The 15174-nt window shown below is 41.2% G+C and overlaps 1 protein-coding gene across 3 annotated transcripts in view; it reads right to left on the bottom strand.

Moving 5' to 3' along the window:
* Ubap2 (ubiquitin associated protein 2) overlaps positions 1 to 15174 on the bottom strand; it is an 82854-nt gene that overhangs the window by 31211 nt on the left and 36469 nt on the right. For all 3 annotated transcript variants that reach the window (XM_076935161.1, XM_034502435.2, XM_076935162.1), the window contains 6 exons: positions 13052 to 13129; positions 10181 to 10291; positions 6650 to 6803; positions 4079 to 4156; positions 3069 to 3123; positions 62 to 165 (listed from right to left, as the gene is read on the bottom strand). In XM_076935161.1, coding sequence (XP_076791276.1) covers positions 62 to 165; positions 3069 to 3123; positions 4079 to 4156; positions 6650 to 6803; positions 10181 to 10291; positions 13052 to 13129 — 580 coding nt within the window. The remainder of the gene's footprint in view (positions 1 to 61; positions 166 to 3068; positions 3124 to 4078; positions 4157 to 6649; positions 6804 to 10180; positions 10292 to 13051; positions 13130 to 15174) is intronic.

Below are 15174 nucleotides of genomic sequence, written 5' to 3'. Positions count from 1 at the left end.
TTCTCAAAAACAGACATAGAACAAAGACTTTTAACAAAAACAAAACAAAAAAACCACTTACCAGGTCCCTCATCTGTACCGTTCTGAGTAGCTTCCCAAACTACCAACTTTGTCCCGCAGCCATCTGTAGACATAGACTCTGAATAGTCTGCAGGATTGAATGTCCTGGGGAGGGGTTGAAGTAAAGAAACAAGCAACTAAAGCAAGCATCAAAATTACAAAATAAACTGTAAAAAAATATATCAGACTTTGCCAGCATTGAGGAGGCAGAGAGAGGCAGATCTCAGAGTCCAGGCCAGTCTGGTCCATATAGCAAACATCAAGACAGCCAAAGCTACATGGACAGACTCTGTTTCTAAATAACAACAACAATGATAATAATAATAAATAAAAGAAAATATTCAAAACCAAATAAGCTCAAGTCCCTTCAAAGAGCTGCCATGAAAGATTTCTCCCTCCTAATATTGGATAATGGCTAACTCCTTAAGCCACTGTGATGTAGGTATTTTTTAAACACTTTTTGCACCTATAATGAAGATCTTTATTTGTTTGGGTTATTCTGTTTTATTTTGTTTTTAGACACAGTCTTTCAATGTAGCCCTGGCTGTATTAAAACTGAATATTGTAAGCCAGGAGTGGCCTTAAACGTACAGAGATCTGCCTATCCCCTCTCCCCAAATGCTGAGCTTAAAGGCTTTTGACACCCCTACCAGCCTCATACAAAATTGTTTTATCTAGTGTGGATGCTTCCCATGTGCTACAGCACACTTTCCTTCTACACCTAAAAGTCCCAGGTTCAGAACTTAAGTCTTAGTAAGAAGGACCTTTGCAAGCCTCAAACTCACATATAAATATGCCTGCCTCTACCTCCCACATACTAAGATTAAAGACATGAGCCTTATCATTCTTGAAGATAGGGTATGTTTCATGTATCGCAGGCTGCCTGTAAACTATGTAACTAACGATGACCTTGAACTTCTGATACTGTAACTGGACTCCAGACCTTAACACAAGGGAAACCATACCGAAAGGACCATTCAGGCCTTGAACCCAGCACACAGTCAGCACCACCTGTCAAAAGTAGAACACAGACCTAGCCCATTTTGCTTTGGGGAAAGTCCCTAAATATACTGACCTTGCTCTTTGGCTTCTGTAGTTCCACTTCTGACTAACTGAAGTGTGTGAACCCAGGAATGTAGGTTTTGTGATTAAAAGCCCATTCTGAGAAATGCTTAGGGCAACAACTCTGTCTTTTGTTTTGTTTGTTTTGTTTCCGAGACAGGGTTTCTCTGTGTAGCCCTGGCTGTCCTGGAACTCACTCTGTAGACCAGGCTGGCCTCGAACTCAGAAATCCGACTGCCTCTGCCTCCCAAGTGCTGGGATTAAAGGCATCCGCCACCACCGCCCGGCAACTCTGTCTTTTATTAGAGTAGTTACTAATAAAAGTTTCTATTGGCTTGAACTGTGTCAAAGTGGTATTCTCTAGTGGATATCTCCTAATAATACTCCTATACCATTTTTATGGTATGCTGGGGATTGAACTTTTTTTTTCCTGTGCTAGGGAGGCACTCTATCAACTACATCTCCAGCAAAGCTTACACATCTTCCACAAAAGTTACTTCAGGATCATCTACCCATTCTCATTTAAATGGCCTTCAAGTTTCTACAATATGGTCTTTGGCATCCTACAAAGTTATGAAGACCTGGAAGCCTTTCCAGCCTAGAAAGAATACCATTGAAAAATTCCAATGAAGAGACTGGAGAGAAGGGTTAAAGTGTTTAAGAGCATTTGCTGCTCTTGCAGGACTTGGAGGCAGGCTCCATACCCAGCACCCACTTGAAAGCTCAAAACTGCCTGGAACTCCAGTGCCTAGGAAACCTCTCACAGACACCTTCATGCCCATGGTTCACAAATATACACTCAGGTCCACATATAAAATTACATATTTTTTAAAAGTCCCAACAAGAACTAACACATCAAGAGTGAACATGTCTCCTTCCCTTTCTGTCAGAATTGAAGCTTGGATTGTCCTGAAACTTGCTATGTAGACTAAGCTAGCCTTGAGCTCACAAATGTGCTGGTCTCTTGCCTTAGTCTTGGGATTAAGGAAGGGTCTGTCATTACACCAAAAGATTTTTAAGATTCTTATTATTTTCTGTGTATGAACACTTTTTCTACATGTACATATATGCACCATGTGAATGCTCCCTGCCCACAGAGTCCAGCAGAGTGTATCTGATTCTCTGGAACTGGGGTTACAAATGATTCTAAGACATGATGTAAGGCCTGGGTGCTGGAACCAAACCCAAATCCTCTCCAATAGCAGCAAGTGCCATTAGCTGATGAACCATTTATCCAGCACCCTCACCTGTGGATTTGAATAGAATTCTATTCCTCATCTATGGATACAGCTAAAGAAATGTTTTGTTCACACTTCATTGTATTATCACTAAAAGGGCTAGTGAGATGGTTCAGAGGTAAAGGACCTGGACTGACAGGCTAAATTCACATTACACTGTACACTGAAGAACACGGTAAACAGAGATGCTACCAGTTTAAAGGCTAGGGTTCCATATTCAGCTTATCTTGCCATGCATGAAAACCTAGAAATAATAGTAGCTAATTATAACACCTACCTAGAATGCTCAGCCTTTACTCCTACCACTCAGGACAAAAGCTGTCATTTTTACATAAACATTTCATGTAGAACACCTAGGTTGAGCAGCACCTGTGCAGTGGCTTTAAACTAGGTAGCTGAGGACATAGCATTATGCACATAGGCCCACTCCCTAGGGAACATGTGGTGTCTGCAGACATTTTAGTAGCTGTTAGAGAAGGATGATGTCACACCAGTGTGAAGCCCATCTACCACACCAATAGTTATCCAAGCAAACTGCCAGCAGTGTAGAGGCTTCAATCCTGACTTGGCATCTACTGCACCAAAACACTATTTTTATTATTGTTAGAAAACCTTCCAAAAGTACAATAACCTCTAATTGGGATTAATTATAGACAGGTCAGAGGCAGATAAACTAGAACAACTAGGAATAGGATGGCTGTGACTTACCCCATACTTTGAGCGGAGAACCTTCCTGTCCCTCTGCCCCTGCCACGTCCAAATCCTTTAAAAAAAAAAAAAAAAAAACCCACAATTGTAATATATAGTTGTATTTTTTATGTCTATATTATTGAATGATTAAATGAAGCAGAGTATCAGGCCCATCTGGGCTACAGGGTGACTTCTCAACCATCACAGACTACAGTATGAGCCTTCCCCCCACTATCACCCCCCCAAAAATACAAACACTGGAGAAATGGCAAAGTGGTTAAGAGCACTGGTTTCTCTACCAGACGACCTGAGTTCCATTCCCAGCACCCACATGGCAGCTCACCACTTTCTCAGGGGCATCTGACGCCCTCTTCTGACCACCACAGGCATTGCATATACATGGCACACAGATACATGCAGGCAAAACATTCATACACATAAAACATTTTAAAATATAAACAAATTATGCCTTGGCAATGGTGGTGCATGCCTTTAATACCAGCAATCGGGAAGCAGATCTCTGAACTGGATGCCAGTCTCGTCTACAGAGCAATTTCCAAGACAAAGGAGAAACCCTGTACTGAAAACAAAACAAAACAAAACCAAAAAAGCCCAAACCCCCAAATAAATAATAAGCTATCCTTGCACTGTTGGTAGTGTAACTATGTATATCAGAACTGTTCATACCTCTGCCTCTGCTTCCCAAGTGCTAGGATTACATCTGTACACCACTATAATTAATTATAAAACTGTTTTTCACAATTCATCTGAAAATAACCAAAAGGATTGTTCAAAGTGACATAATCCAGGATCTGAAGTGTGGCTCAGTGGTGGAATACATTCTTACCAATGACAGGCAACCTTCATTACCAAAAATAAATAACAAAACCAAAACAAAATGTAAAAACAAAAGAACCCAGCATAATCTGAATGGTTCCTTCACAGCCATCTTAGAGAACATTTGTTCATAATGTATTTCCACTCATCCCAGGGCAGCAGCTGCTGGCCTGGCCCTTCTCCTCCCTCACCTCTGCCTCGGGCTCGCTTGCCTCGCTCCGCAGGCTTGTCTCCCTGGCTGCAATCAATCCCGTTCTCTTCACCTTTGACTAAAGAGGAAAAAGCAGACATGTCAACTTTTCATTTTCAAACCTCTTACCAAGAACAAAATGCACAGAAAGAGTCAAAAACTCAACACTCTCTTCTAATCCCACAAATTCAAGGCCAGCATGGTCTAAATTCTAATGAGGGCTACATATGGAGGGAGACCTGTCTCAAAAGCCAAAAAAAAAAAAAAAAAAAAAAGTCAAAAAGATTAAAATGAGTAGCACAAAACTGGAAGCATGTGACCAAAGACTTATCCAACACTAGAATGGCAAACCCAAGACAAACCCTTGAGTTCAAGGCCAGATGGACAACAGAAATCAGATTTAGTGTTTAGAACAAAAAGACAAAGAGAAAAGAAAGGCAGGGAGGTGTGAAACAAAATATGGAATGGTACCAAAAGAAATCACAGAATAAAAAATAAAATCAAAATAACATGGTGATAGCTGGGGAGTGGTGGCGCATGCCTTTGATCCCAGCACTTGAAAGGCAGAGGCAGGTGGATTTCTGAGTTCGAGGCCAGCCTGGTCTACAGAGTGAGTTCCAGGACAGCCAGGGCTACACAGAGAAACCCTGTCTCGAAAAACCAAAAAAAAAAAAAAAAAAAAAACCCACCAAACAAACATGGTGCTGAGCCTGGTGGTACATGCTTTTAATCACAACACTCAGAACAGAGACAGGACCTCTGTGAGGCCACTCTGGTTAGTGTATCAAGCTCCAAGACAGTCAATCTGCATAAAGAGACCAGAAAGAAAGAAAAGAAAAGAAAGAGAGAAAGAGAAAGAGAGAGAGAGAGAGAAAGAGAGAGAAATAAAGAGAAAGAGAGAGAGAAAGGGAGAGAGAGGGAGGTAATTTTACTTTCTGTCTAGATGTACTGTCATATAAAATAAATTTTCTTTAAATAACAACAACAAAACCAACACTTATTACAAAACAATGCTGTAAACATCACAGAACATATTCCTTAACAAAAGGTAAAGTGTAAGGGACAGGCTCTTTAGCATTCTAGGAGAAAAGGCAAGTGCAGACTTCTGTTTCTCATATTCACACTAGTTCCAATGGCTCCATACAATACAAAAACTGGTCAAGAGGTATTAATATCATTTACTCCACTTTTTAGTTCCTGCTTAGCTCACATGAGCTAGGAGTCTTCTGCAGTACTTTTATCATAGCCCTTCCTATAATCCTCACCTGTTTCTGAACTTTCTCACAGGTATAAACTCTAGGTAACATTAATAAACTTTAAGACAGGTGTGGTGGCCCATCCTTTTAATCCCAGCACATAGGTGTCAAGGGCTGACAAAGCTCTAGGCCTAAGGCCAGCCAAGGCCACATAGTAAGATCCTGTCTCAAAAAAATAAAAACCAAGTATTATATAAGGGCTATAATGTGGCCATGTAAAAGTTCAAGCAAAGGCCCTTGATTCAATCCCCAGCACCAAATTATGCATTTCTATTGCATAAAATACTTTATTTCTCATAAGGGCTCCTGATGACCTGACCCAAATGAAGAGAAAAGTCATCCCCAAAATTGTTCTCAGATCCTCACATGTACTCCATGACATGTGCACCCACACACAAACAGTAAATAAAATATGTATTTTTTTTTTTTAATTTAGAGTGAGGGATAGTAGTGGGTATCTGTAATTTCACTGCTGGATGAAGGAGAATCTTAGTTAAAGCCAGCTCAAGATATATATTGCAAGTGTAATTAGTTTCATAAGAGCTAGGGGAAAAATATGGGGGAGTTCTTTGAGACAAGATTTTACAGTGTAGCTTAGGTTGGCTTGGAACTCACAATTTTTCTGCTAAAGGCTCTCAAATTCTAGGATTATGCAAATTCTAGGATCACGGACATCACCTAGCTAGGAGCTGTTTGAAAACTCTGTTTTTTCATTACTATAGGTTGCCAAAAGTACTCCCTACACAGCAACAAGTTGCTTCCTGGGCTGTTCCAAGTAAAATGGTGTCAAAATATGGATCCAAAGGAAACTGTTCAAAAAATTCTGCCTTCTGAATCTGTCTCCTTTACTTTTTTGGGGGGGAGGGTGGGGGGGGAGTGGGGGAGTGGGGGGGGGAGTAGGGAGGTGATGGGTGATAGGGTCTCACTATGTAACCCTGGCTGGTCTGGATCTTACTATGTGAATCTACATGGCCTCAAAACTCACAGGAACCCATGTGCCTCTACCTAGGATTGAAGACACGCCTAGACATGTCTAAACCATGAATATCTGTAGGGGAAGAAAAACAGCTTCATACGAATGAACCTATACCCACCCTGCTCCCAGCTTGCTTGCACTGTAACCAGTCTGAAAGGACAAGAATGAACAACCTGCAGCCCAGGTTGGCACAAGACCTTACAGACTGCCCTGTGTGACACAGTGTCAAGTGGGAGTGACTGATAGAGACACTGATGTCGCCAGTGGGTTTCAGTCGCTCTCTAGGCTGTTCTCTCAGCCTTCGGGTGTGTGAGAACAGCTATGAGAAAGCTACACTCACACTCTCGGCCTCGGTTGCCACCTCTTCCCTTGCGGTTGTTGTTTCCCCGTCCACGACTTGCTTCTCTCTCCGTCCTCTTCTCTCTGTTTTCTTTGTTTTCTGAGCTTTCTCTTCCAAAATTCTTCTTCTTCCCTCCTACAGTCTCCCATGAAGTCTATCAAAAAGTAGAGTCTACAATCACTGAGTGGTCACAGCTTTCAAAACTTGCGTTTTATTTCTTTCCCATTTGTGGGACGTAAAGCCATGACAGCAGTTTGGTGAGGCACAGTCCAGGAGACTCGGTGGACACACACCTAAGGCAACTCCCAGCTCCCTGCCAGACTCCTGATTTGGAACATGTGTCCTGTTTCTCTCACAAAGAAATGTGTTTGAGGGTCACTAGGCTCAAGACAGAGTCTCCCATGCTAATGAGGCAGGCCAGGAGGGCTTAGCCAATGAGCTTCCCTTCCTAGACACTCCTCCCTGCAATAGGTATTTAATCTCAGGCCCACCCTGAGAAGTGGGGTATAGCTTCATGCATACATTTTCCGCCTTGACAATAAACTCTTTAGAACCATGAACTGTGTTTTTATGGGGAGCCATGGAGAAGGCCTTCACCTACAGAGCCGCAGCCTAATCCCTTATAGAACAGGCCTCTCTACTCTCCCAGCCACAACGACAACCACTGCCAAGCCAAGGACAATCATCCCCTGTGAGACAAGCCGGAGCTCCCCAGACCCCTGACCATTCTCTGCTCTTCTCTGTCTAGACGTTCAAGAGAGATCCTCATGGTCCCCGTCCGATCACAGGCCAGGGGACCCCCAAACCAGCTCCAGCTTTCTCATGTCTCAGACTGCCCTTTCCCACTCCTAAGTGCAGTCAAAGCTCCATGCACTTACATGAGAAAAAAATCTTTAAAAATATGGATATTCAAATAAATACCTTTTCAAAGTACCAATTTTGTTTCAGAAACCCTGTCACAGAAATATGTTTGCCTGCAGACACAGCTCGTGAAACACTCTGGCTGTTGGCCACCCTACAATGTTTGCACTGTTGCCTCGACCACAGTTAGTATGGGAAGACTGTCATTGCTGTTGGTTAGTCATTAGCCACAAAGCTGCAGATGTCAGGTAAGACCCATGGCAAACAGCATAGAGGAAACTATGACCCACACAATGTCCTATAACCAGTTAGAATTCCAAAACAATCTTCCTCTGCTCCATTTCCTTCACAATCACGACCCTGTTAACAAGAACTTTTTAAGTACTTTTAACTATGTTCAGCCCCTAACTTACTAGCTAGTACCTGCTCTTTGACAAAAACAAAGATTCAGCTCAGGCCTGTTACAGAATTTCTATGTTCCATACAAAGCTGGTGATGGAGCCGGAGAATTGTTTCAGCAGTTAAGAGTATTTGTTGCTCTTGAAGAAAACCAAGGTTCAGTTCTCAGCACCCACATGGTGATCTCAACCATCTGCAACTTACAACACTAATTTCAGAAAATCCAACACCCTATTCTGACATCCTCTGCCACCCAGCACATATATATATTCAAGCAAAACACTCACTGAAAAATGAATTAATAAAATTTAAAAAACAAATTTTAAATAATTAAATATTAAAGGCATGGTGGCTCACACTGTCATCCCAGCACTTAAGAATGCCTTGAGTCTGAGGTCAATCTATCCTATATAGTAAATTCCAGACCAGCCTAGTCTCAGTCTCTCTCTCTCTCTCTCTCTCTCTCTCTCTCTCTCTCTCTCACACACACACACACACACACACACACACACACACACACACACTATACACATGAACAACAACAACCACCAGGCATAGTGATGCATGCTTTATAAGATACACATGGGATGCTGAGGCAAAACTATCACGAGTTCAAAGTCATCCTTCCTTGCTTACATAGCAAGTTCAAGGCCACCAGGGCTACATGAAACACTGACTCAAAATAAAGGCTGACCCAACACATTGCCAAATTTATATGTAAGGAATCTAAAGAAATGGCAATACATAAAGGTATTTGGGTATACCTTTACCAGAATAGGACAAGTCCCTAGTAAACAATTTGAGAAAGTTCTTTCCCGTCGATTTCTTCTTATTAAAAAAGACAGTACTGTTGAGTTTTTATAATACCCAAGAAATGCACCCTAAAATGCCCATGAAAAATCGTGTATAACTCCAGTCAGAGGGACCTGACACTCTCTTCCTTCATCCCCCGATCTGTGTGTGTGTGTGTGTGTGTGTGTGTGTGTGTGTGTGTGTGTAAGTTCATCCATGGAGCTGGAGTTATATACCACTGTGAATTACCATAGAAGAGCTCTGGAAACTGAACTCAGGTCCTCTAGAGAATAGTTCATGCTCATAGCCAACAAGCCATCTCTCCAGCCCCAAGAAAGCCATGTTGGGTGCATTCATTTTCTTTTAGGTGATGTATTATTTGTTTTAATTTTCTCTGAAATACTTTCCTCAGTTTAGAAATAGAAATCAAATACAATCAAATTTCCAAAAAGAGATCAATAGAATGGGCAACATCCTCATTCAATTTTCAAACACTACAACTTATTTTCTATGTCTGTGATTGCAAGGGTCTGTACTACTAAATCGCAAAAGAACATGCTTATGAAATATTCATTAAAATTCATTAATAAGAAAGTTAGCAAATCCTGGTTTTCAGTTAGTCTGAAGATAAAGAATTAGGGCAGAAAAGACTGGAAAGATGGTTCAACAGTTAAGAGCACTTGTCATGCAGCATGGGGAGGCAGAAACTGGTCTACAGAGGGGGGTCCAGGATGGCCAAGGATACCCAGAGAAACCCTGTCTTGAAAACAACAACAACAAAGAATGCTTGCTGGGTTTACGGAAGATATGGATTCAGTTCCCAGAATCTACATAGTGATTTATAGCTACCCAGAACTCTAGTTCTAGGGATATTAATGCCTTCTTCTGATCTCCTAGGGAAATAGGCACTTACCTGATATATGTATGCACATGCTACATACATAAAACAAATACATACATCTTTAAAAAAAAAAAAAAGTAGGTTTGGGGATGTAAGTCAGGAGAGTGCTCCTCCTGTCATCCACAGTCCCCAGCCCTGCAGAAACCAAGTATGATGGTGTGTCATGTCATCTCAGTACAAAGGAGACAGGCAGACCAGAAGTTTAATGACATCCTAGAGCAAGTCTGAGATTAGCCTGGGCTAAAGCAGAGAGTGAGATCACTAAGGGGTGGTCAGAGGTAGTGACTAAGATGAGTAACCATGAGCAGTTTGGAGCCACCAACTTTTCAGGTGGTGTTAACGTCCACAAGCTTGGACACTTTTAGAAACTGTTGAGCTGGAAGAAATAGCCAGCCAAGTTATAGTTCTTGTGGGACTTTCCTCTAGTATTTGTCTACAATGTGAATGACCGCAGGGTTGTTTCCTGGAACACTCCCTCCAAAACACAGCCTGCCCCAACTCCTCTAACAAACCTCCCATCCACAGTAAAACTAAAATTGCAACCTGACACTGGGGCCAGACCAGTGAGTGATACTCACAGTGTCGGAACTCCCTTCCAGCAGCAGATTAATAGCTCTGTTCACATCGCCATTACAGTCATGTAGGGCCACGACACATTCATCCTGACTCCTTCCCGTCACTTCCATAAGCTGTTCAAAGAATCAGAAACCATTTAAAAAAAAAAAAAAAGGGTGGGGGGGGGCTGCATTCAGTATTAACTTTATTGTTCTTCTATTCAAATACAGCAACTTGAATAGAAGACCTTTTCTAGACTCAAAGAGCAGGTTGAGATTCTTGTGCCCCTTGTGTCCCCAAATAATACTAGCAGACTCACCCACCAATCAAAGTCATAACTGATCAGCCAACCTCTCTCTGCCTCCCAATCTAGGATTAAAGGTGTCACCACAACCCTCAGCTTATGAATCAGTGTAACACATGCACAGACGAATATTCTCAGAACTCCTAGATCATGCTCTCAAACTTAGGTCAACAGCATAGAACTTGCAAAGTTTTGATTCTCAAAATGTTAACTGGGACTTCATTTGAACATAGCCACCATTCACTAATTGCATTAAGACTCCCTATATACAAACTTAGTTACACCCTAAAGTCTCACAAGCAGAATTCAACAGCTGTCACAAGCTACTCTCCTAAACAGTATTGTCTCTAGAAACTTAAGCACATCTTATAGCTGCAGTCAAAGTAAATCTCAGCCCACTCTCTTGAATCAGCCTAACTAACTTCTTAGTATCTTCCTCATTACAATCCTAAAGTTATCGGTGAACAAATCTATGACATAAGTATTGTGTTATAATGGAATTTAATTATTTTAGCATGTACTCAAGTTCAAAACTGCTTGATTTTAACATTTCATGAGACTCATGCCTGTAGTATCAAGGCTAATTAATAAGAACACCTGTCTAGCCGGGCGGTGGTGGCGCACGCCTTTAATCCCAGCACTTGGGAGGCAGAGGCAGGAGGATTTCTGAGTTCGAGGCCAGCCTGGTCTACAGAGTGAGTTCCAGGACAGCCAGGACTACACAGAGAAACCCTGTCTCAAAAAAACCAAAAAAACCAAAAAAAAAAAAAAAAAAAAGAACACCTGTCTAGAACATACATCTTATGGATGCATCTGTAGTTCAGTGATAAGAGCATTTGCTTAGGATGTATGGGGCTGGATCCTCAGCACTACCAAAGTCAATTTCCACAGAAAGGAGGCCTCTTGGTCTAATAAACATAAGCACAGCTCTTTACGTTGGAGCCCAGGACCACCAGAGTTCTAACCACTCTATGGATTCCCAGTGCTTTATCTTCACATTTTCCCTCTTCACTGTGAGAGTGAAGGACAAGTACTCTACAGTAAGATGAACCTTGTTACCTTTACTTTTATCTGAGACAGGTTCTCATTAAATTGTCAGATTTAGTGAGAACCCATTTAAATTTCAGTCTTCCTACCTCAGCCCTTCAAGTAGGTGAGACCATACACCTGCACCAGGCTTGCCAAGTGTTTAGCTATCTGTACTATCTGACACACACAATTATTAAGACATACAATAAGAATCAGACTTTGCCTACTGACAGAACTAAAATAGTAGAACCTAGGTACAGTTAGGTGCCCTGTCAGACAGAACTAAAGAGAGTAGCATATTTTCACTTCTTTCTATTAGGTAGAAAGACTGGCTATGGCTATGCCCCACAACGGGCTCTCAAAACTCTAGGCCCAAACAATCTTAGGCTTCTGTCTAGCCAGACTACAAGTAGCCACTTGTTGGTACAGGGGGTACCAACCACATGAGTTACATGGTTTTTAGTCAATTACTTTTAAAAACTACAAAAAAATTACTATAAGCCTGAAGTCACCAACTGTAAGAACAAGGAATCCACACAGCAAAAAAGCATGCTGTTCTCAAGAACAATTAGAAAGCAACTAAGAATGGGATATCTGACACTGGGACAGAGGGCCCTGTCTGGTTTCTAGAGTCTAGGAGGGTGAAAAAGCAGTAAAGAAAGGTTTGGCATTAAGGTTAACTTATCAAAAAGACTTTTTGTTGTAATATGAAAGGAAAACATCATCCTAAAAAAATATATATTTTGTCAACTGAAGTTTGAAATTACACTGACATTTAAAAAGGCAATTTGTCTTTTTCCTGCAATTTAAAAAAAACTATTACTCACATCTCAAAAGTTATACTTTCTAAATCTAGGTATACAGAACTGTCAGCAGGCTTTCACAAATGTCTAGTCCACTGGTCACATACAAACACAGTAATTACTGAGATTCTTACTATCAAGATAAACATACTGTATTTTTCATCTGGCTACCAATATTAAGTTCTTGATCATAGGCCCAAAATTCATTATCAAATACAAGTTCAGACTAAGTAATAAGTACATTTTAAAATTAAATATTCCCAGTAAAATTATCTTTTTAAATATATTAAGAATCAAGTGCAGGGGCTGGAAAAATGACTTGCCAGTTAAGAGCACTTGCTGCTGCTGCTGCAGAAAACATAGGTCCAGTTCCCGGCACCCATCCGGGGAGCTCTAATGCCCCCTGTGACCTCCTTAGATAAGAAGAATGCATGTGATACACATAGATACATGTAGGCAAAACTCTCACATACATAAGAAAATATTTTTTAAATACTTTACTATTTTTAGATTATATGCAAAATTGTTCTAGCGTGTGTCTGTGTGAGGGTGTCGAATTCCCTGGAACTGGAGTTACAGACAGTTGTGAGCTGCCATGTGGGTGCTGGGAATGGAACCTAGGTCCTCTGGAAGAGCAGCCAGTGATCTTAACTGCTAAGCTATCTCTCTCTCTAGTCTCCCAGAAAATACTTAAAAAAAATAAAAATAAAAAACTAAGAATAAAAAAAAAGTCGTGGTATTCTTTGGTAGAAACATACCTGTTTAACTTTAGCCTCAAAATCTGAATCATTCTTATCAAAGATCACTTGAGCAAGCCGCATCTGTTCAGCCGTTGCCTAGGAAGCAAAAAAGTGGTAGAATTTAGCAACTAAACCATTACAACAGACGCTAGAATGTCAGTCAAACACAACTCTCAACCAATAAGCACGGCTCTGAGAAACACTGATGAACCAGGTGTGGGAGCACATGTTCATCATCTCAGCACCTGAGAGGCAGGGACAGGAGGATCAAGGACACAATTGACTACGTGAGAATATGATGATACCCTGGGCTATGTTGAGTTATCATCTCAGACAGAGAGGAAAGTAGTAGTTAACTTGGAACTCAGGACTATATATAACCTGCTCCCATAAGAAAACTACCATCCAATTAAACAGCATAAAGGACTCATTCCCTGCAATGACCTGGTGGTCAGGCTGCTTACGTGGGCTTCCTTCCTTCCCACTGAGAAGGCAGGGAAGAAAGCAAAGCAAGGTGACAGTTGTGGTGGTGCCATGTGCCTGTGCTCCCAGAACTCAGGAGCATCCTTCTGCCCAATCTATGTACCAAGTCACAGACTGCTAGCCAGTGCTGCACACAAGACACTACAAACCACACCCAACTGGCTCTGATTGGTTCTGGAGAGAAAGAACTCTATTTAGCAGAATTAGAGAGTAATTCTGAAGTTAATTCTCTCTTACAATCTTACAAATTTATAAATGGGAGAAAGATTTCAGTCAACTCCACAGAAAATAGGATTCTTTATTCTAAACCCTATTTTTAGAAAACAGACTCCTGAATGTTTAGGGTTTCTGTCTGTGCAACGGAGCAGTTAAATATTAGTAGTATTGTTCAGTGACAAACTACAAAAGCTCACTTGGGGTTTGTGGTGGTGGTGGTATGATGTTTTGCTCTTTTTTTTTTAGTTATTATAGTAACAGAAATTCAATCTAGAGCCTCCCACATGCTAGGCAAGCACTTATCAATGATAAATATATATTTCTTTTTCTCCCCAATCTGTTTTACATTTTTGTTGTTGTTTTGTGCTATTGCTGTAAGACAAAGTCTCTCTAAATTGCTTAGGCTGAAACAAGACCTGGTAGCACATGCTTTTCTTTCCTGTAAGTACTCCAGAGGCAGAAGAAGCAGGAGGATCTCTGTGACTACTTGTCAGGTCTACATATGGAATTCCGGGACAGAGCTATTTGATAGACTTCTTATCTCAAAAATAGACAGACTGTCTAAGGTTGGCTTTGCGCTCACTCTATAATCCAGACAGGCCTTAAAGTCCTATTTATAGCTCCTAAGTACCTGGGATTACAGGACTGTGCCATCAAGCCTGACTGGATTTTCTTTTATTTTCTTTCTTGAGATAAGAGTCTTACTACATAGCCCAGGCTAGTCTTGAACTCTTCTTTCTCCAATCTCAAAGTCCTGAGATTAGAGGCATACGCACCATTATTTTTGGCTCCTTTATAGTATCTTAATTTTGAAAAAAAAATACCAGGATTAGGCCAAAAAGTAAATAGGTAAAAGATATAAGCGCCCCCCCCCCCATATCTCTGTACACATTTCTAGTAAAATTAACATTACTTCAGAAGTTTCTTCTTTCAGTTACTGTTCTGTCTTTAAAAGCCATGGTGTTTACTCACTTTGACAGTCTAGTTGACTGCGGGTATGTGTGGACAGTATGAACAGGGCCAGAAGGAATTGGTCTCTCCTCAGCCTTGAGGTTCAAGTTTCCTTGGCTAGATGGAAGCCAGAAAAACTAATAAAGCCTCTGCCTCAGACCCCTCAGAGCTGGGCTCATCAGCGTGAGTAGAACGCCCAGGGGGCCACACAGGTGCTGGGATCCAGACTCCAGTCCTCAGATTGCACAGAAAGCACTCCAGGCCCAGGTTACAATTCAGAGGAAGAATTTTTGTTGCTATTACTTGGTTTATTATTTGTTGCTGTTGTTTTTAGGACAAAGTCTTATTATGTAGCCCTGCCTAGACAGGAAGTCACTCTGTAACCTAGACTGACCTCAAATTCATGGCAATTCTCATGCCTAAGCCTTTAGAATGACAGAACTGTAGATGTAGAGCACCATACCCAAGTATATTCTTTTATAAATATACAT

The sequence above is a fragment of the Arvicanthis niloticus genome, chromosome 5 (genome assembly GCF_011762505.2).
Source record: "Arvicanthis niloticus isolate mArvNil1 chromosome 5, mArvNil1.pat.X, whole genome shotgun sequence".
NCBI lineage: Eukaryota > Metazoa > Chordata > Mammalia > Rodentia > Muridae > Arvicanthis > Arvicanthis niloticus.
This window is presented reverse-complemented; position numbering and strand designations above follow the sequence as displayed.